General features: G+C 48.4%; 1 protein-coding gene across 1 annotated transcript; it reads right to left on the bottom strand.

Annotated features, from left to right (window-relative positions):
• Positions 1-16,807: 16,807 nt before the first annotated feature.
• tmem229a (transmembrane protein 229A) lies at positions 16,808-19,948 on the bottom strand. Its single transcript, XM_029163716.3, has one exon. The coding sequence runs from the start codon at positions 19,814-19,816 to the stop codon at positions 18,737-18,739; it is 1,080 nt and encodes a 359-aa protein (XP_029019549.1). The 5' UTR covers positions 19,817-19,948; the 3' UTR covers positions 16,808-18,736.
• Positions 19,949-21,687: the final 1,739 nt, after the last annotated feature.

The raw sequence follows: 21,687 nt of genomic DNA, 5'->3' as shown, positions 1-21,687 counted from the left end.
AAGAAGTTCAGTCCAGTCTTTAATGAATATACACAGCATAACTAACGCCTGCATGCGTCCTGTAGGAGCGTTTCATTCGTGAGCCGTTACAGGGCTGCCTCTGCAGAGATGACGCCCTTAACAAAAGGCCCGGACGCCCTCCAGCGCCGTGGGAAATGCTTTGATAGGACATCCTTGAGTTTTCTGAAACACAAAAGGCGTCCTTTTATTCTCTCCCTCTATTCGAACGCAACGATTAACGATTCCATCATTTCCAGCTAACGCGGCTCTGGCCCGGCTGAACGTGGCTGCACCGTGAGCACCTGCTTCTCAACCCTCCCCTCCCCCCTGTGCGTTACGCGTCTCCGTTGTCGTACTGATGGTGTGAATGGAGTGTGTCTGTGTGTGCTGTCGTGCATTGAATGCAGCGAGGCACCGTCATTTGCTCCCTCGCTGGGCTGCGCCAACGCAGTTTCATGTGTGAAAAAGGGAGGGAGACGTTCAACGAGCAACCGGGCATCAAGCTAACGTTTTGCAGTTGTAGTAGCGGCTAAATGCTAGCAGCTAATTGGATAAAAAGTTTAATTATTTCCTAACTGGCAAACTATAAACGTCCAATAAAAGCATTTTTTCCACAGATGCTTTCAGAAGCTAGTGGCGTCAGGAAATATCTAAAGTGACGAGGAAATGCTTTTCTTATCAGATGGAACAGAGAGCAGCTGAATGAACTGACGGCTCTTAATTACAGGAGCGCACGCATTATAATAAAATGTGTGATTGCTCATTGTGGACTATTATTACTGTAGACTACAATAGACACCACCCAGCTCATTAGGCTGCTTGTGAAAGTAACATTGCACATAACTGACCTGGGGTCAGCCAAGGTGGAACCGGTTGATACTTTAGCTCATTTAGGTCGTCATCGACTCACACTGAGGTACTAAAACATCTGTGATAGTGGAGTACGGCCCAAGTGTCAGATGGGCCCGTTCTGCCGCTTGTTGCTTCTCCTGACCTCTCAATTACATCAGCATTTGTCATAAGTCGTGTCTCATGATGAGCTCAAGTCCACTCAGCCTGCGTTGCAGTTTATCTCCCTTCACGCTGACAGGCTGTTCAACCCCAAAATAGAGCTGCTCCGTCAAGATGCTATTGACAAATTAGCACCAGGAGCCGGGAGGATTCCACACACACACTGGCAAGGTGCAAACATTTAATACACACATCCATCGGAAGTAAATGGAACTGAGGTTCACTTTACTAAATATTTGGTCTCCACAAAAAAATCTCATCAAACTAACAAGCAGTTTTACTTCCCCCTCTTCTGTTTCCTCCGTCTATCTCTGCCGCGATCTTTACCTCCATCTCTCCATCTGTCTCCCTCAGGAGTCCTGCTGTTACTCCGTAATTAAGTCACAGATTACACACACACACACACACACACACACACACACACACACACACACACACACACACACACACACACACCCTCTATGGTGACTTATGGTGAAATAAAACAAGTCGCCTCAGATACGCCTTTAATCAGGCAAAATCAAATCCATGTCCGGAAAGTTTCTTGGCTGAGAGCGAGTGGGAAAACATGTTACAGCACATCACATCCTGCTGTAGGGAAATTAGACTTTACTCAACAACAACAACAACAACAGCAGCGTACGTTTGATGGCTCCAATGTGGACTTTCCTCATGTCCCCCTCCTTTTCCACAGACCACACAGCAGTCCATTCGACTGAAGGGAAGGAGAGCGTGCAGCAGGTGCAGCAGCAGACGCCATGACGGGCCGAATCACAGAAGCAACGCAAGACGGCGCCCTGCAGGTACCACAAGCACAGGTGCCCACATGTGACACCTTCAAAGGAGTCCCGCGTCATCATAATCACAGAACCCACTTCACGGACAAATGTAAACACATCTGTGTTCAAGCGTTGACTCTACAGCGGAGCCTAAACCAACAAAGGGACCCGTTCCGGTGGGAATATCGGGAGGAAGCGGCAGCAGGAATAAATCAAAGCGTGAGCACAGGTGCTTTCCTTGGCGGCACAAACTGCCGATGCAGCAGAAGCAGCCTAGCCTCGTTTCAGGAGCAACAAGTGGCCACAGCAAAGCAAAATTACATTGACACGTGGAGGCCGAAAACACGGGATCTCCATTCCGTGGTGTTTCAACTGAAACGAACAAAGTGCCTTTCTTAACGAGGAGCTGTAGGAATGAACATATAAGGTTCAGAAGTGCAGAAGAAGACAAATAGATGCAGCTGCGACTTAAAGGAGCAAAGAGAGAGAGGAGTGAAACAATACAGCAGCTCAGCAGACGTCTGTGTGATGGAGGGACAGAAATATGTTGTGTCCGTGTTTGTTTTTCCCGCGTGAGCGCTGTGCGTGAGCGTTTGTGAGGGAACGCGTCCACCAGTGTGCGACCTTTTTAAACGGACCCTAAGCGATGCGGGAAGCGTCCTGCGAGCACCTCGCAGTGCCTTGAAAATGATGCCATGCATCACAGCGGCCTAACTCAGTGAAATGAGCCTCGTTCATCATCACCAGTTCACGGGGTCAAAAGCAGTTCGATTGCAGGGCTTATTTGAAGGAATAATACCAATGCTGCACACACAGCTGGAGATCTCTATCCAACTTCTCACTTTGCCGGTTTTAAAATCTCCTACATGTCGTTAGTGCCACTAGGTGGAGGCTAATAAATAGACTGGACGATGTTCATTATGGAAATAGCCGACTCTAGAAAAGAAGCATCCCAGTTATGACAACACCTAATCAAATATTAAACAGCCCTGAGGAGTCGTTCCAAACGCTGAACTTAAATACAGAACAATTTACCAGCCTGCGATAGGACACATACTTCAACTCCAGCGACGGCGCCTCTTCACCGGCAATTAACCTTAAACTGATGCTTGGGAACGTGCTGCTCGTGGCTCTCGGATCTGCTGCGAGGCAATTAGCCAGAGTTGCTCCTCTGTCGGAAGTTCAAGCGTTTGCAGCCGAGTCACAGGAAAGCAGGTTTTTGGGAGAGACCCTCCCCACCCATGGATCTGTGTTAATTCCATGCATTTGTAATGTCTCAGCCGGACTTCCTCAGGGCCCGTGTGCTACTGTATTCCTGCACTCCAGTGCCATTCTGTCACACTGAGGTGGTTGGATGGGACAGGCTTTAACCAGCGCTGCATATCTGCCTGGCACTAAGGCTGTTTATGCTGCCCAGCCGGGAACACGGGCGCTTTATCACGAGGACTCACGGTCACTGCCAGGAGTTTTACAGTTTCTCAGGCTTCGGCAAGAAACCGGGAAGCAGTTGACAGCGAAGTGTAGTAAGCAGCAGGATGTGCTTCAGCAACGTATTATTGATGTTATGGAGCGGACGCAGACAGCTGTCCACTGAATAATATATCTGCATTCAGGAAGGCGTGTTGCAAACAGGATAGAAGCAAAGGCAAATCAGCACGACGCCGGGGTGATGTCGAAGGCGGCTCACAGGTGAAAGACGTTTAGACCTCGCTCAGCCCGGAGCACTGTCAAAGGCCCGCATCCAGCGCCAGCAGCAGCACCGGACCTGCAGCAGAGCCAGCACCAGCACCAGCACCAGCAACAGCACCAGCACCAGCAACAGCACCAGCACCAGCACCAACACCAGCAGCACCAACACCAACACCAGCAGCACCAGCAGCACCAGCACCAACACCAACACCAGCAGCACCAGCAGCACCAGCACCAGCACCAACACCAACACCAGCAGCACCAGCAGCACCAGCACCAACACCAACACCAGCAGCACCAGCACCAACACCAGCAGCACCAGCAGCACCAGCACCAACACCAACACCAGCAGCACCAGCAGCACCAGCAGCACCAGCAGCACCAGCACCAACACCAGCAGCACCAACACCAACACCAGCAGCACCAGCAGCACCAGCACCAACACCAACACCAGCAGCACCAGCAGCACCAGCACCAGCACCAACACCAACACCAGCAGCACCAGCAGCACCAGCACCAACACCAACACCAGCAGCACCAGCACCAACACCAACACCAGCAACAGCAGCAGCACCCAGCACCAGCAACAGCACCAGCAACAGCAGCACCAGCAGCACCAGCAGCACCAGCACCAACACCAACACCAGCAGCACCAACACCAACACCAGCAGCACCAACACCAACACCAACACCAGCAGCACCAACACCAACACCAGCAGCAGCAACAGCAGCACCAACACCAACACCAACACACCAACACCAGCAGCACCAGCAGCACCAGCACCAACACCAGCAGCACCAACACCAGCAGCACCAGCAGCAGCAACAGCAGCAGCAGCACCAGCACCAACACCAACACCAACACCAGCAGCACCAGCAGCACCAGCACCAACACCAACACCAGCAGCACCAGCACCAACACCAACACCAGCAGCACCAGCAGCACCAACACCAACACCAGCAGCACCAGCAGCACCAACACCAACACCAGCAGCACCAGCAGCAGCAACAGCAGCACCAACACCAACACCAGCAGCAGCAACAGCAGCACCAGCACCAACACCAGCAGCACCAGCAGCACCGGCACCAACACCAGCACCAACACCAACACCAGCAGCACCAGCAGCAGCAGCAGCACCAGCACCAACACCAACACCAACACCAGCAGCACCAGCAGCACCAGCACCAACACCAGCAGCACCAGCACCAACACCAGCACCAACACCAACACCAGCAGCACCAGCACCAACACCAACACCAGCAGCACCAGCAGCACCAACACCAACACCAGCAGCACCAGCAGCACCAACACCAACACCAGCAGCACCAGCAGCAGCAACAGCAGCACCAACACCAACACCAGCAGCAGCAACAGCAGCACCAGCACCAACACCAGCAGCACCAGCAGCACCGGCACCAACACCAGCAGCACCAACACCAACACCAGCAGCACCAGCAGCAGCAGCAGCACCAGCACCAACACCAACACCAACACCAGCAGCACCAGCAGCACCAGCACCAACACCAGCAGCACCAGCACCAACACCAACACCAGCAGCACCAGCAGCACCAGCACCGGCACCAACACCAACACCAACACCAGCAGCACCAACACCAGCAGCGCCAGCACCAGCAGCAGCACCAGCACCGGCACCAGCAGCACCAGCACCGGCACCAACACCAGCAGCACCAGCACCAACACCAGCAGCACCAGCACCAACACCAGCAGCAGCACCAACACCAGCAGCACCAGCACCGGCACCAGCAGCAGCAGCAGCACCAACACCAGCAGCGCCAGCACCAGCACCAGCAGCACCAGCACCGGCACCAACACCAGCAGCACCAGCACCAACACCAGCAGCAGCACCAACACTAGCAGCACCAGCACCGGCACCAGCAGCAGCACCAACACCAGCAGCAGCACCAACACCAGCAGCACCAGCACCGGCACCAGCAGCAGCACCAACACCAGCAGCACCAGCACCGGCACCAGCAGCAGCACCAACACCAGCAGCGCCAGCACCAGCAGCAGCAACACCAGCAGCAGCACCGGATCTACAGCAGCGCCAGCAACAACACCAGCACCAACGCCAGCAGCACCAGCACCGGACCAACAGCAGAGCCAGCACCAGCACCAACACCAACACCAGCAGCACCAGCACCAACGCCAGCAGCACCAGCACCGGACCAACAGCAGAGCCAGCACCAGCACCAACACCAACACCAGCAGCACCAGCACCAACGCCAGCAGCAGCAACAGCAGCACCAGCAGCAGCAGCAGCACCACCAACACCAATACCAGCACCAACAGAACCAGCAGCAGCACATGCCAGGAAGCCGATCCCAAAATGCATTTAGAGCAATACAGACAAGGTCTGGACTGTGTATCCATCACCCTCAGCCTATCCAGTACACTGGTCCACACTGGTCCTGAACCACAACCACTAGATGTTAATGCCTCATGTCTGGATCAGGCTTGGAAGAACACTGTGTTGGTTCCACATTAGCAGCAGCAGTAGTTGACCATCATTATAGTCACACGCACGAAAACATTTAGGCTTCTCCAAACTGATTAAACCCAATCAGAATAAATCAGTGAGCAGATGCTCCATTTATTTAGAAAAACACTTTTTTATAGCGTTGACTCGTCCTAGTGTCTGAATTTGGAGTCAGTCCACGGAACCGTCCAAATTCTAACTAGGACAAACATCTTTGGATGAGTCAGACGAGTCCGATAGCGTCGCCCACTGTTAATTCTCACATACGCATTTGTTTCCTGTGTGTAAATGACTTTACAGTAGGTAAACAACACTGATTCATGCATATTCAAGTGCACACGCTCTCCACTACTGTATAGAAGCAACAGGAGAATGAAATGTGATTGTCTGTGTAGTAGTGATTTTCGGTTGCTTTGTGATTACAATGCACAAGTCACAATCACGCCTCTGTGCGGTTCACAGATTTAACCTGCTCTGTTGGTGGAAAGCTGAAAAATGCTCTGTGACGTCCAATCCCACAACATCACCATCTGGTAAAAGCTTATTTATTCTGCCTGGCACAAGCCGAAAATTGCAGTGATTTAGAGAACGGTGTTTAACAATGACTGGACTGGTGCATTAAGGCCGGGCGGCTCGTGGACAGGACCGTCGTATCTGCGCGCTGGAACTTGGTCACATCTAGACTTTATTGAGCAAAAAGAAACGTAGGAGTTGAATCTATTATTAACAGCGTGGAGCCAGATTGCTGCATAATTTACATTGCGCCTCAGAGCAAGCATTTAGCTGTGTTGATTGCACTGCAGTGAAGCCCGAATTGAGTTAATTTTCATTTGTTACAATAATTTGAATTCTAAAGACTTCCACTGTGTCACCGCTGTGATTTCCGCTAATAGTTCCCAAGATTAGGTGTGTCATTATGGAAGCAAATGTGGGATTCCAGGCCGGTGTTGTGTCCTGACACTTGACTTGCTACAGGCGCTCGACAAAGGGATCGACTGCGCAAACAAGTTTTTGTATATTGTGACTGTCTTTTGTCTGCGGGCGAACGAAAGCAAAGTGAGTTACGGGCGCCGCCGTCATCCATCACACACACACACACACACACACACACACACACACACACACACACACACACACACACACACACACGCACACACACACACACAAAGGCAGCAAATAACTTCACCCTCAAACACACACTCGCAGTATTTTCATTATGCAGGACCACACACACATACACATAAAAAACACTCATATCACAATCGCAGAAACACTGACCCACATACTGTAATAAAAGTAGTGTAAATACCCACATTACTGCCACACACACACGCACACAACATCCGTCATGCTCATGAGCCGCCTCTGTGCTGCGAACAAGGACGCGCATCTCCCCGAAGCTGTGGATCCCGTGTCATCGTGTTCACTGCGTTCCAAGCGAGACTCCGGCTTTGTTCCGTGTGTCACCATCTCTTTTAATTACAGCACATAAAGGATGGCGAACTCGCTCTCACTCTCCCTGCAGTGTCGTGTGTTTGCATGCGTTGTGTTATAGCTCATTTACAAAGCATGACGCAAGTCCCTGTTAATAATATGTCGTATATGAATGGACTTTGGAAATCCACGTATCATTACATTCATCTATCATTTAGTGCAGAAGCTGGTGTAATCCTGAGTATGTAGGACAGCAGACGTTTGCCATGAATATGTCATGGATCAGTACTTTAGGACTGGTGGAATGAGAGGAAATTAATTGAGGAAAACCACATCTGCTGGAACCAAATAGTTCTCTGCAATTCTGCAAGTCTGGGGTTTGTGCAGAAGAGAAAGTAGGAGTGGCTTAAAGGAGGACAAGGAGAAGAAGAACATGGGAGAGGATTAAAGCTCGAGTGAGGAGTGGGACCAGGAGGCAGAGATGCAGTAAAGCTGGTGGGAGCAGCAGAACAGTAGTTTTTTTAGTTAAAAAAAACTAAAAATGGCCGTGCACATCAGAAGCTGCGCAAATACCATGTAGCATTAAGTGAGCTAATTAATAATGAGGCCTGGCAGCCTCATTATGCTTAAAATACCGGGAAGGGGTCCCTCTGGCTGAACCTGTGATCGCTGTGAGGTTCCAGAGAGATAGAAGAAAGGAGGACACTAACGGTTTCCTGCTTAATTGACTTTCCCGCGTTTTATGGCTGCTTGCCGCCGCTATCGTCGCCCTGTGGGTCACAGCGCGTTCCGCCGCCCGCGCCGCTTTGAGCGCGTGCGTGTCAGCGACGCGGCAGAGCGCTTTTATCGGGAAGCACCTGTGACACCTGCGCGGTGACGGACGGGAGATTCCTCCGCCAGCGCGCGCGGGAGCGGAGCGGATGGGGGGGTGATGTGGAGGGGGGGGGGGTCTGTTTAATGCGGGCGGTGGATTAAAAGGGCATTAGGAGTGTCTGTCTGAAGCGGCGTGTCAAGCGTTAGTGCCGAGTGCCTCCTTTGTTACAAGTTGCCCTCGCGCAGAGTTCGGCTCGCAGCTGACGGCGCAGCGGAATATAAAATCTCCTCGCATCTGAAAAGGCAGTAAGGAGGAGTTGTCGGCGGCAGGTGCATCGCTGCTCCCCGACAATGGATCCTTTATTCTTTCATATTAGTCACTCGCAGCTTTTTCAATGAACGTGTGACATTTAAAATCCATTACTGATGGCGGGACGTGAGGCTCTCACACACGGGATTCTGTAGTTGGAGCATGAGATTACGCTGCATTTGCTGCCTTTGCTCGTATAATTGTCATATTGTGCTCGCTTGGTGGACAAGCGTGTGACATTGAACAAGTTTGTTCATATGAAGACACGTGTGTGGCTGAGATATGCACCTATTACAGCTTGGTAACGTAACCCTTTCATCACGCACGCGCGCGCGCGCGCGCGGCTCGTGTGGTGAGACGGCAGAAAAAGCGGCGCGTGGGCGATCATTGAGTGTCGCCCAAAGGCTCCGCTGCATCGACACGTTGCCGTCAGACGCGAAGGAAGCTGGCTTTTGTCTTGAGTGCCCCCCACATACACACACGCGCGCGCGCGCGCGCGTCGGCTGGCGTCTCAGCGTCAGGCGTGGCAGCAGAAGTACCACATCACCATCTGTTGGTTGTCACGGGCAACAGCGGCAGCGGAGCCGAGCAGCTCCTCCCTGGTGAGCGGGACTAAACCCACTAAAGCGTTTGTTTTACGGTCTTGTTGGTTTCATCCTCCCCCCTTTGTATGAGATGTATCACTTGGAGACGTTTAGAGCGTATAAATTATGAATTTCCTTCCGTTTTATTTCTGTATAGCGTGGAGCCTGGAAGTTGAAGCTGAGATGGAGATTCACGTGGAATCTGGTTCAACAGACAACACTGTTAAACTTGTTTAAGCGCTCGCTGCTTCATTATTCTTGCGCTGAACTTGAAGTGACCTCGTTCCCTCACGAATCTTCTCTTTCATCTAATACAGATTTCTGTAATTCCCCTCCGTCCCGCTGCGTCCCTCATTCAATACATCCACCCCTCTGTCTCCCAACTCCGTGTTGTCCCACTCCCCTCGGTGCCTCCATGTAATCGCCCCCCTTCCGTCATTTATCTCTCGGTCTCATCGAGAACAACCCGAGGCTCTGACAGCAGGAAGGATTCATCAGGGTGGAGAACGGGATACGTGAGCACGTCCACGTCCATTAGCAGCCACCGTTCATATTGAATAAGTGCTAAAAACATTCTGATGCGAATCTTATGCAAATGAACACGAATGATCCATAAAATAAAAACAAAAAGCAAAGTAGTTCTTGGTTGTCTTGGTTTTCTGAAAATATTTTCTTTCCACAGTAAACTTAATATATTGTTCCCCAGTATCGTTTATCTGCATTCAAGCCTCCGTTTGCGTCCACCCGTCCTCTTCTTGTCCTTGTAAGACTTGTAAGACACCAGAATGGAACACAGATAAATTAGGTCTGTAATTAAAGCGGCGCTGCTGAGACGAGCGGCACTAGAGGTCAGGTGACCGTCTGTCACCATGTGGCCTTCGTTCACTGCACAGCAACACATGCAAACACCTACAGATGTGCTGCTCTGCTACGGAACTGGAGCGTTTTTCTGCCATTATGGCCAAAACAATGCATGCGCACACTCACACACACACACGCACACGCACACACACACACACACACACTGAATGTGGAGGGAGCCGCTCACTCCTCTGTGGAAATGTGCTGAAAATATCGATCTGACATCGCAAACAAACAAAAAACAGGAATCAATGCGCATTAGAGCCACTGGGTCACACACATTAATACACACAGATAGCCGCATTTCTCACATTAATAATGCACAGCCTCTGCCCACCTGCGCCCCTGGTAGACGCGCACGTACGCGCTGCACGCTGAGCACATCTTAATAGACGCCGGAACGGGTGGAGAATGTCTATATCCGTGCCTGCGATGGGCTTTAGATGGAAGTAGATCATAACCGTCGCTGAGGGTTTCAAGAGACACACAAAACTTCAGAGGACTTCCACGACATGTTCAGGTGATCATTTAGTCGCTCTCCTTCTACTTTACTCTCGACTCTGAAGAATTGATTTGTTTTTTCCCATTTCCACTTCCTGTAGATTCTAAATTAAATTAAAATCAAAGTGTCAGTGCCCCCCACAGTTGTAAACACAGATAAGAAGTTTATTCCCTGACTTGAACTATCTGTCTATCTATTCAATTTGCCACTTTCCTGTCATCTGCTTTTCTGTTTTTGCACTTTTTCCTTTTTTTCAGCTCCACAGTAGCAAATAATGAATATTGCCTCCTGAATACATTTCCAGCGGGGATTGTTTCCCATCAGCACAGCTTTCTGTTTTAAACTATAGGCTGCAGACGAGACAATGAGACTTGCGTGTGCGTGCGAGCGCGCGTGTGTGTGTGTGTGTGTGTGTGTGTGCGAGTGGTGGATTTCATGGACGCGTCAAGGGACGGATGCAGCCCGATAATTGGCAACAGGTTTCAACCGACTTATTTTATTGAATTCCTCGCCTCCCCTTATTAAGTCAGGGAGTGGAAGCCAGCTCTGATGCTGAGGCGGAGACAGATGCTGTGATTGACTCTGCCACTTAATGGGAGCTTTACTCCTACTCTCGCCTTAATTTTTTTCGTTTCCTGAGAGAGACGGGAGGTCCACAGCTAATAGGAACTGGGAGGATTATTAAACCTGCTTCACACTTTTTCATGTGTATTTATGACCACGGATTTAAATTGATTCTTACGTCTCCTAAAGGCAAAGCGGGCCGTCGTTTGTGTCACTTTTACGATGAAAACACTGATGGAATACGGTCAGAAACATTCTGTGTGTGCCTTATGCTGCTTAGGAACGCCTTCTGTGGCCTGAAGCTGCTCACAGTCTCTTTCAGTTGCAAATGTCACGAGACTGCAACGTGATAGGGCGACGCCTTCCTTTTGTCCTTGTCTCACACATGGCGTCAAATGTGACCAGATCTTAATGTTGATTATTATTTATGTGCTCCATTACTCATAGTGACATGTATTATGAAAAATGGTGTGAAACTAATTAAGTGGTGGAAGGTTTAAAAGGTGTAAATAGAAATGTTGTTCAGCTCTTGGCAAGAAATTTCTAACAAATTGAATGTAAAAACATGAAACATTTTGTTAAAGCTTTTTTGTTCGTGGTCTACACAGAAACGCACAATCAGACACAAACATACGGCGGCCCCCGAGGAATAAAGCACATTCAGGAGGGAAATAGCAAACATTACGGGGAAATGTGCTCCAAATCTAAAAATGCACCAAACAGGGAAAACAAATAGGCTCAAAGTGCTCAGTGACGCCAGAGGGAATGACTGGAGATTTAGTGAGAGAGTCGCTTCGCTCGTTGGAAATTGGCTGTTTCCCTCATGGAGAAAAAGAAAGTGATGTTTGTGCATGCGCTTCATCCTCAGGGGACACCGACAGGCCAGACCGAGACAACCGCCGGGTGCAGACGGTCCAGACCCCGCGGCAGGTTGCCTCCAGGAACGCACGTCGAGTGCATGAAAGCCATGCTGCACTCAACAGGCGTCATGGAGTCCCGTGTCGTTTCGGTGACAACCACCTCCAAAGCCGAAGCCTGAACGCGAGCGAGGACCGAGTCAGTGCAGCCCACGACTCTGACCTTTCAGAAACAGCCACAGCCTCATGGAGCTCTATGAGCTGCTCTCCCGTTACCTGTTCTCCGTCATTGCCTTGTTCCCCACGCCGCCCCTGTCATGTCTCTGTCATTACCCGAGTAACTGTTGTCTGACAGATTTTGAATGTTTCTGCTCATGTTCTCCTCCTTCCTCCTCCTTTATTCTAGTGCCACCAGCAGCGTGGCGCATTTCACTGACATTTGGCTGCTTCTGAAGAAATGTGAGGAATAATTTTGAGCTCGTTCTGTTATACTCTAGTTTTTTATTTTATCTTGACCTGTGGTCACATAGTCAGACTTTCTAAAAGCCCCCACATCTTGCACGTTTCATGTTACTTTTTCTTTTCCTTGACACTCGGACTCGACCCTTGATCTGCTCCAGGAGCTTTGCTCCGTTAAAGTTACGACTCCTCATCCTCGCGCTCCCTTTAAGGAGTCTTCATCTCCTGACCCTCAACCTGAACATCTGTGATGCATGAAGCTGGAGCTCTCATCTCGTGGCCTTGACAGCTTCTCACCCTTCCACTTGTTAGCCTGTTTTTTTCTTTCTGTTCTACATGTAACTCTGGCCTCCATTCACACAAGTCAAATGCTGTTTCCTGATCATTTCCTCCCAGTCTCACATGTCCTGCCTACAACCCATTTCTCTGCATTTGTCTTCATCCTGTGTGTCTCTTGGCCTCAGAGTCTGACCCCTGTCTTTCCGCCTGTCAAGGCTCCCACCTCAGCTCCTTCACTATTTATCTCAACAAAATAACATCTCCATTAGACACAAAAATGTTGTTTTTCCTCCGTGCGCTGCAATGCAGCAGGACATGTTTCATAGACGAGTGAAGGTTAGCAGAAGCACTTCAGTGTGTGTTGGGTGGTTGGAAGGGGATTTAACAAGTGGCCGATATCTTGTCTTGCTAAATATTTGAACAGCAGCAGCGCTGCTTCTCTCTCTCTCTTGCACCTGTTTTATCAAAGTATCTGCTTGCTTGTCTAATCCCAACATTCTCCTCGCTTCGCTTGCTTTTCCTATAATCATGGCCCATGTACAAGTGCTTTATGTGTACTATGAAAACAAACCTAGCAAGTGCAAACAAAGCGAACTAGCACAGGCTAAATATGAATAAACGCCTGGACAAAAGGAGGAATTAAGACAGCAACGCTCCACCTGTCACCATAATCACGGCTTCTGCTACGTTTCTAACTAAGGTCATTTTGGGTCAGTGAAATATTCAAAGTGTTATTATTAACAGTTGCCCATTAGCTGTAATTTTAATGAAAATAATTCTGGCAGGAAAACGTGTTCCAAGATCAAGCTCAGGCTCTGAGAGGACGCGGCTTCACCTTCTGCTCGCGCCGCTGGCTTCTGCACAGAGTGATCCGTGATCTGAGAGAGGAGAGCGGAGCCAGACGGAGCCAGAGGAGGGTGGAGGAGGATGGAGACGGCTCAGATACTGGAAGGAAGATCAAGCAAGCACATAGGAGTCCAGAGGAGAGAGAGGGACATCAACAAAGACCTGGCAGCGTTTCCAGGACATTATCGGGCTTCACTGTTAAACTTCCACTTTATGCCGATGCCAGTGTCAACATGCGACTGTGGCTCTTTACTGACACCTCCTGGACAGGTGGGGAACCGACCCACAATAACGCGCTCCTGTCTGTTTTGCTTTGTTGACACTATCAGAAGTCTCACAAAAAGCGTCACAAATCTACACGTGTCTCCATTTTTAAAACCCGCCAAAACATCATTAAAGCTCAGAGCGATGTTGACAGCGTGGAGCCGTTAGTGCTAAATCATAAATAATTTGTCTTCCACTCTGAGAACGTGGATATTATCGTGTCTTCTGACTTTTGCCACAGCTCTTCGCGCGTGTGTAACCTCCGCTCTGGCGCCATTCTGGATCTGAACAGCTTTCGTTCCGCCCCTCTTTTATCTTTCATTTCGCGTCTCCCCTCGTTAGCGTCTACGCATTGTTCGGTCCCTCGCTCGCTCACGTGTGGCGCGTTCGCGCGCCTCCACTCCCGCGCCGCGCCCCGGTCCTCTCTTTGTGCGCTCCGTGTCAAACAGAGACGGTGATTCGCGTGTTCCGCCCCCGTCTGACGGAGCGGCCGAGGGCTTCGCCGGCGATCCGCCTGCTGTTTGACAGGCTGACTGACCGGCGTGGTGACACAGTGACAGGCTTCACATTCTAAACAACTGGCTGCGTGTTGACTGTGTATCAGGCCCAGTGATTGGTCCTGTATGAAGCTGGCTGCTTGTCACAAAGGATGTTTGGCTCCGGGGTCTTCGGACGCTGACCCCTCTGATCTGGAGCGTCTGCTCTCATCCTCATGCTCCTTCTGACCTCTCTCTTGTTATTCCTCCCCTCGCTCTTCTTTTAGCACACTGTATCTTTTATTCACACAGTCCCTCTCTCTCTGTGAGCATCCTTCCTCTTCTGCCTCCAGTTCATCTTCAGCTTTTCCTCCTGTGGTGGGAGCAGATGGGTGCGAGCCTCATGGAAGCTCACTGTAGAGATAAATGGAGCTTGTATCAATCTGGCATCTCGTCCTTTGCAGATTGGTTTTCTCCTGCCCTTCACTTACATCGATGCATAATTCATCCCTCCATTGGTCTTTGTCTTTACTTGACATTCTTTTTTCATCTGTTTTGTCTTCCTCCAACCTTCCATTCCTCGCCTCTTCACCATCTCTGCTTCTCCTCGCTCTCCATTTCTTGTTGCAGAGTTTTTCCGCTCTCCTCTTTGTTTTTCTTATTCGACTTCCTGTCTTCCATTTCTCGTGTTCAGTGTTTTCCCATCACTTTGCCGAGTTGCTGTGCTGCAGATAACGAGCGAGGCTGCGAAGTGTGCAAAGCGGTTGCAGGGAGTTCAAACACGTGTCCATGCCTGCGTCTGTGGACATCCTCCCCGTGATGTCAGTCTGTTCACAATTTGTGTGTCACAATTTGAATCTGTCCCGAACTTTGTTTCTAAACTAAATACATCCAAACGCACGTCCCCATCAGCCGCAGCTCGCACCCTGTTTCTCTTTCTGTGTGCGTATGCGGCCCTCATCCCAAAGCCTCATCTGCTGTCAGCGCCTTTAACGTGAAAAACCTAATGTTTGGTTTTGTTATTAAAAATGACACCAGCAGTTGCACAAAGTGTTTCACGTCCCGTGCAAATTAGGCCACTTAGGTGGGAATGTGGTGCTTCATCATTTCTGCGGCAGTACTTACTGGTCTCAGGTCTTTTTTCCTCATTTCCACTCAATACACAAACGGTTGGCTCGTTGAATTATGCATGTTTGTTTGTCGCTTTCATTACAGAAGCAGATGTCTCTGCTGGAATAATGGAGGTTCTCAGAGGGTTGTTATGATTTTTTCCCTATTCCTCTTCCTAGTTAGAGATGATTTGGGGTTTTACAGTATATATGAATAGATGGGACCTCCCACCTCCTTGTAAGTAAACATATAGATAATAATAAGATATATTATTAATCATATTCAGTAAAAGAAATTCAAACATTTCAGGGGATGATTTAATTTAATTATATTTATTAATCCAATACTTTCTCATAATTTTAGGTGTAGGATCCTTTAATGAGACCAGCTGAGCATTTGAGACATTTCAATTCTTCTATAAATCTTCAAAGCTTGTAAAGCTATAGATGTGTGCTTTTGTCATTCAGACTCATAAGGTTGTGTGTACGCTCTGGTACAAAGGAAAAAAAACTAAACTCTTTGCTTCTTTAATCTACAGTTGCACTTTGGCAGCTTTGCCTCCCTCTTTGAGTTGTCTCAAGGATAAAAGGGCCTCCATCAACCCATTTACTCTGATCATCATCACACTTGCAGGCTGAAATGAAGGCCCCAATATGTTTAAAGAGGACTTTTAGCTTTTTAGTGTTTTCAATTATATCGATTAGATTTTAGTCTCCTTTAAGCGTAGGCCAATGGATATGACCTGGCTGGTTCCTAGCAGATACACAAAGTGATTAGTAATAGAAACAAATTATAATCATAAAGCAGAAAAAATATATATTCTCAGGACTACGAAGAAGCACATATATAAAGTGACCACAGTGAGAATTTGTCAGGGTGCCAAGTAAACAGATCTAAGGACTGAAACCATATGATCTGTCTTTGACAATGCTATTTACAGTAGACATTTGTGTATGATTTGCCTGTTTATTTAAATAATGAAAATTAGGTCAATAAAAGCACCTGGCTGAGCAGAGGGGACTCCAAACCCAATGGGAGGTGCAGCCTCTTTGTGTTTTTGGCAAACATTTACCTGTTTAGTGTTTATTCTGAAAATAGTAAGTCTAACTTTTATTTTTTCACTTCTGGAAGTTGTGTGCTTGAGATAAGATAAGTGTATTGGACAAACATGAATGTAGACGAACTCGGTGCCTACTGTTGACACTGGTTGTTGGTACTGAATGAGTCAGACAAAAAATATGGTGTGTTACGGTGACGAATGTTAAACCTGACCTGAAACACAGAGGCCCAGATAAAGAAGGAAAACAAAGGTTTACTGTAACACAACAGTCTTCTCGTCTGTTCTAACTCACTTCTTTTACACTTGCCCTGTAGCTGGAGTCCTGAAATTCAAAGGAAATCACCTGGGGAGTTTGTCACACAGGATATGAATACGCCACTAGGCTAAAGAAATGAAGGAAGGCCAATAATGTCACAGGAAAGGTTCAGGTTTTATTAAAATTAATTTCAAACTACATGCTGTTGCAATCAAGGTTTCGTACATTGATTTACATGTAATTCCAACTGTTCACATCTTTTCTAAAAGTCTTTGGGTCTATTTTAAATAGGTAAATAACAACAAAAAAGCCCTAGAGATGTAAAAAGGTCAAGTCACTCGTGGCTGTGGAGAATATGCAAATGTTGAGTAAACTCACGATAGCTGCCGAGAAAAAAAACACACTATACAATACGATACTTTGACATGTTTAAGAGATTATTGTACCAATTATATTTCCAGTGCTCTCAACAGAGACTGAAACATCATGAATGATTTTGATTTGTTATATAAATAAACTTAAGTGAATTGAATTTCAAAGTCATTCAAGATTTGCATCCAGTACAATCACAAGCTTCTGTAAGGATTTAAGAAAATGCTACTTATCTCTATAGGAACCCAACACAAATCAGACATCGGGGCTAAAAGTAGAACAGGCTTTTGTCTTATTATAATAGCATTTTAAAAGGACAGCCTCATGCATGGCAGGGCTGATTCCAGCACGGGCGTGCAGTGAGATGCTGCTGTGGGAGTGGGACAACTACAGCTGCTGGTGTTTTTTCCTAAACTGACCCCATGTGACGTTTAGTGAGAACGACACACTCTCCATTTCACCCGCATTTATTTAGACAGTGCAAGATCTGTTTGCTCAGAAGGCAGAAGGCCGCTGAGCCGCTAAAGGCTGTCATTTCAAAATAAGTGTAAGACTTTGAAATGAAATGTTCTCCTACGTCACTGAACTGTGTTGTGACAAGGCTTCCTGTCGAAGGCTGTGTCACAGTCACAAGATAAGAAAATCTTCATTAGCTTTAAAATAAGTTGCTCTTAAATGCTCTTTGACAAACTAATAGTTTTACAGTTTTAATAATAAAACGAGTCCATGGCTCCTGAATTAGGTGAACGTTGCAGACGGCTGGTCCTGTGTCAGTGTATTATCACGTTACACCTGCAGCATTCTACCGGCGGGCGCTCACCTGATGCCCAAACCTCCACTGTTGGGTGTAATATTAGACAAAAGCAAAGTCATTAATTAACGGAATTGACTGAGAGCCTGTCTGTGTAAATGATCTATATGTTGAACAGAATCCTCTAAAAGACTTCCTCTGCTCTGCATTCAGACTTGTGTCTACAAATGCAATCAGAATTAAAAAAACAACGGCGGTTGCACATTTGTCACTTGGGCTCAAACAGATGAGATGTGAATCGCTTTAGCATACATTGTAAATCAATCCTCACTCAGGCAGAACCACCGAAAGGCACACAACAAAGTTCTGTTTGGTTTGCTTCACAGTAGAGTGTCCCTTAGCTCCCTTTGCTACATATATTACTATGTCAATCTAATAGCATGCATGACTGAGGGGCCCTACTAAGATAGATGATATGAACGTCTAAATATTTGTATGATAGAGCATGTCTGATGAAAATACTGACCTTTTAGTTTTAGGCAACAGTATGTGTATTGGATAAACTTTATGCCTTCAGAAACAAAGTCTTCCAGATGTTTATAAGCTGTAATTGTTTTATATGTTTAGCATGCACATACATACAGGTATGAGCTATAAATAAAGCATGCTAATCTATATGTAAATGGAACACTCACTCTGACCCAAACTAAATGTGCCACGTTGCATGAATAGCAAGTAGAAGAAAGACTATGTACATTTATCTGGTCATAAAGACCAGGTTGATTTTCAGAGGATCTGATATCTTATTAGTAGATAAAAATGGCAGTAGGTCAACATCATTTGTCTTGGTCAGGTAAACATTCAATGCCCTCCTGTCTGAACCTTAGTAATAAATACTTGGATTTGTTGACAAATGCTAATTCTTACTTGGTCCTATCAGCTCCTTTATCCATGGACAGGCCTAGGATCGCAGAGCATCCAAAGCACTCAGCGTCATTTCGTGCTCCTTGTCGGCCTCTCCATTCTTTTCCTTCACTTCGCCGGCATCTTTGGTGCACTTGATCCTCAGGAGAACGTTAGACAGCACGTCCTGATAGAGGCTGAGGCAGACCCAGCCAGGCAGGTAGAGGGGGGTGATGAGCCCCAGGAAGTTGTGAGGGTAGTGGGAATAATCCCAGGAGCAGGCGTCGAACTGCCTCAGGACCAGGCCCCACGACAGCTCCCAGGTGTAGATGAAGCAGACGTAGATGGGGAGCCGCCGCCACGTGCCCCAGCCTCTGCTGAAGTGCAGGTGCAGGTAGAGCCTGTCCACCACGAAGCCGCAGCTCCCGTACATCAGGAAGGACCACAGCGACGTGTGCCCGCTCAGGCCCCGGTCCGACTTCTCCACCAGGTTGAACACGGACGTGAAGAGCACCTCGTCCAGAAAGCCGTGCATGCCGAAAAACAGGAAGCGCACGAGGCCGGGGAGGCGGCGAGCGGACCCCCCGCTGCGCCCGCCGGCCTTTGTGCGGGGTTCCTCCCGGAGGGGGTCGGGGGCGCACAGCGGGTGGTACTGCAGCCTGGACAGCCCCCGGTGGAACACCTGGGCGTAGTACAGAGCCAGGACGTAGTGCACCGCCAGCTGCGTCCACGTGCGGACGGTTCCGATGAGGATCTGCAGCCCGATGTACACCGACGGGTAGAACACGAGGTGGAACACCACGGGCCGAGCTCGGAAGCACCGCTTCTGGGAGTAGATCTTCTCCAGCGCCAGGTGGCTCAGCGCGTGCATGATGCACAGGTACGGAGAGGAGAATCCCACCAGTTTAGGGTCCCGGTGATTCAAAAGCCCGCGCAGCGACGACAGCACGACGTCCAGGGCAACGCCGTGCATCCCGTAGAAGTAGAGCCGCATCCATCGCGGCAGGTCCCGCAGCGACTCGCTCGCGCCGTCGCCCTCCCCGGACGCTGCGTCGCGGCGGCGCGTTCGCTCGCCCCGCGTGCCGCCGAAGAGCCTCGCCGGTCGGCCGCGGGGGCCGTCTCGCCACCGACTGGCCATGGTCGGTCACTTGGCGTGGAGGGACTCGGCCGGGCTCCTCCCGCACATTGTTCCCCGTCACCGCTGTCGCAGATGATGGGAGCTGCCGTTCCAACCATCCCCTGCAACGGCACACGGCGCTGCCTTCACGTGCTGCACGGAAAGAACGCTTCTGAGTCCGCAATAATAAATAGTAATAGAGTTTGTTTGCTAGCAAAGAGATAATGTTTATACCATAGACTGATATAAACACTTAAAACTTTTGACTGTCTTAAAAGTTAGATATAAATAGTTCATACATAAATAAAACGTAACTAAAATCTAATTGCATTGGGCGTAACACGCTACAAATGGCCCACTTACCCAGCTGGTAAGAGTAGAGGAAATTGTGCAGTTTATATTAATAAAATCCTGAATATTTGGTATAAATTGAACTATTCTCGTACAGCAGTGTCTTTATTCCTTAAATTCATACAACCTGTAGTATATAAACATCCACTTACAGCTCTATTTACATGTATTTTTTTTGCGATGGCATTCGTCGTTTCCTGCGGTCCGTGAACGCATCATAACTGAGACGCTGGTGGAGGCGGTGGTGTAAATGTGGAGGGAACAGGGAACGCAGTTATTAACGGCTCATCTCCCCTTGCGACGTCCTCACGCTGTCTAATTAAGCGTCATTAATGACATTTACATCTTATTATTGAGCTGTTACAGGGAAAGCAAGAATTTCTACATCAACCGAAATGTGAATGAAATTTGTAGTGATGGGATTACAGGCAATCTATGAATCTATCTACGATCTAGAGAGGAACATGCTTTTAAAGTGCTGTTTTTTAGATGTATTGCAATCATTGTTTGAAGTAAATCACAGATGACATGCACTACATCTAGACGCCCACACGGGGGCGCTGCGGGGCACGTCTCCACAACAGTAATGTCTCAGAGTGCACTTTACCACAGCCATAAAATGAGCTGGCTGAGTGCCAGGGCTGGGTGGTGTTTTGTTGGTCACTGCTCTAGCTCTGGTCATGTTCCTGGATCAGCTGCTTGCTCCGCTTGTGCCTTTAAAGATGTGTTGTATGAAAGTTTGTATGTGTGGTATATGTTACTTTTTAGTTCAAATGTCTTTTCTCACTGTGAGCGCTATATGAAGGTCAGCGTGTGTGTGTGTGTGTGTGTGTGTGTGTGTGTGTGTGTGTGTGTGTGTGTGTGTGTGTGTGTGTGTGTGCACGCCTACAGGGAATGCAGATATCGGGGGTCTTTCTGGGTCATGGAGATAACAGCATGTCGCTGCTTGGTTTTCATACCAGACTCAGAATCATTTTGCAGCACAGAATAAACTCCAGCCCGAACCCGCTGACCCAGAACCAGCTCAACAGACAGGCGGAGCAAATTGTAGAAAGCTTTGTGTCAAGTGTAGCCCTATACAGTATATGCCACGAAATATACTGCCTACATCTCCACCTTTCCTGTAGATATAATCCATCCTCTCAGCCTCCAGTAAGTGCAGTTCTACAAGTAATAGCAGCCATTTCTCCTGATGTACTGCAGCCATTCAACACTAACCATCATCAATAATTCATTATTGTAAGATACAGTGTAATTACTGTAAAGGAATGAGACTATCAGGGACATAAACAGTTGTTGTACCTCCAATCTTGCTCAATATTGAATAATGTGCCTTAATTTTAGACAAGTAAATGTATTTCTGTCTTTTTGGGTATTTGGGTAATGTACCAGTATAGATTAACAGTATGTGTTGTTAGGCATCATCCCATGGGGATGTAAAATGATTTTGGAGGCAGATCACAGGACACATCCTCCTGGCTTGTCTTTTGCTCAGGTGACTGATGGCTCGGGTTGAATGGAGTCTTCACTGAGCACAAGTC

Source organism: Betta splendens, chromosome 9 (genome assembly GCF_900634795.4).
Source record: "Betta splendens chromosome 9, fBetSpl5.4, whole genome shotgun sequence".
In the NCBI taxonomy this organism is placed as follows: Eukaryota; Metazoa; Chordata; class Actinopteri; order Anabantiformes; family Osphronemidae; genus Betta; species Betta splendens.
The sequence above is the reverse complement of the archived record's forward strand: the minus strand, read 5'-3'. Positions and strand labels throughout refer to the sequence as shown.

Excerpts from the sequence above, each read along its gene's own strand:
- tmem229a (XM_029163716.3), bottom strand. The coding sequence starts at position 19,816 with ATGGCCAGTCGGTGGCGAGACGGCCCCCGCGGCCGACCGGCGAGGCTC.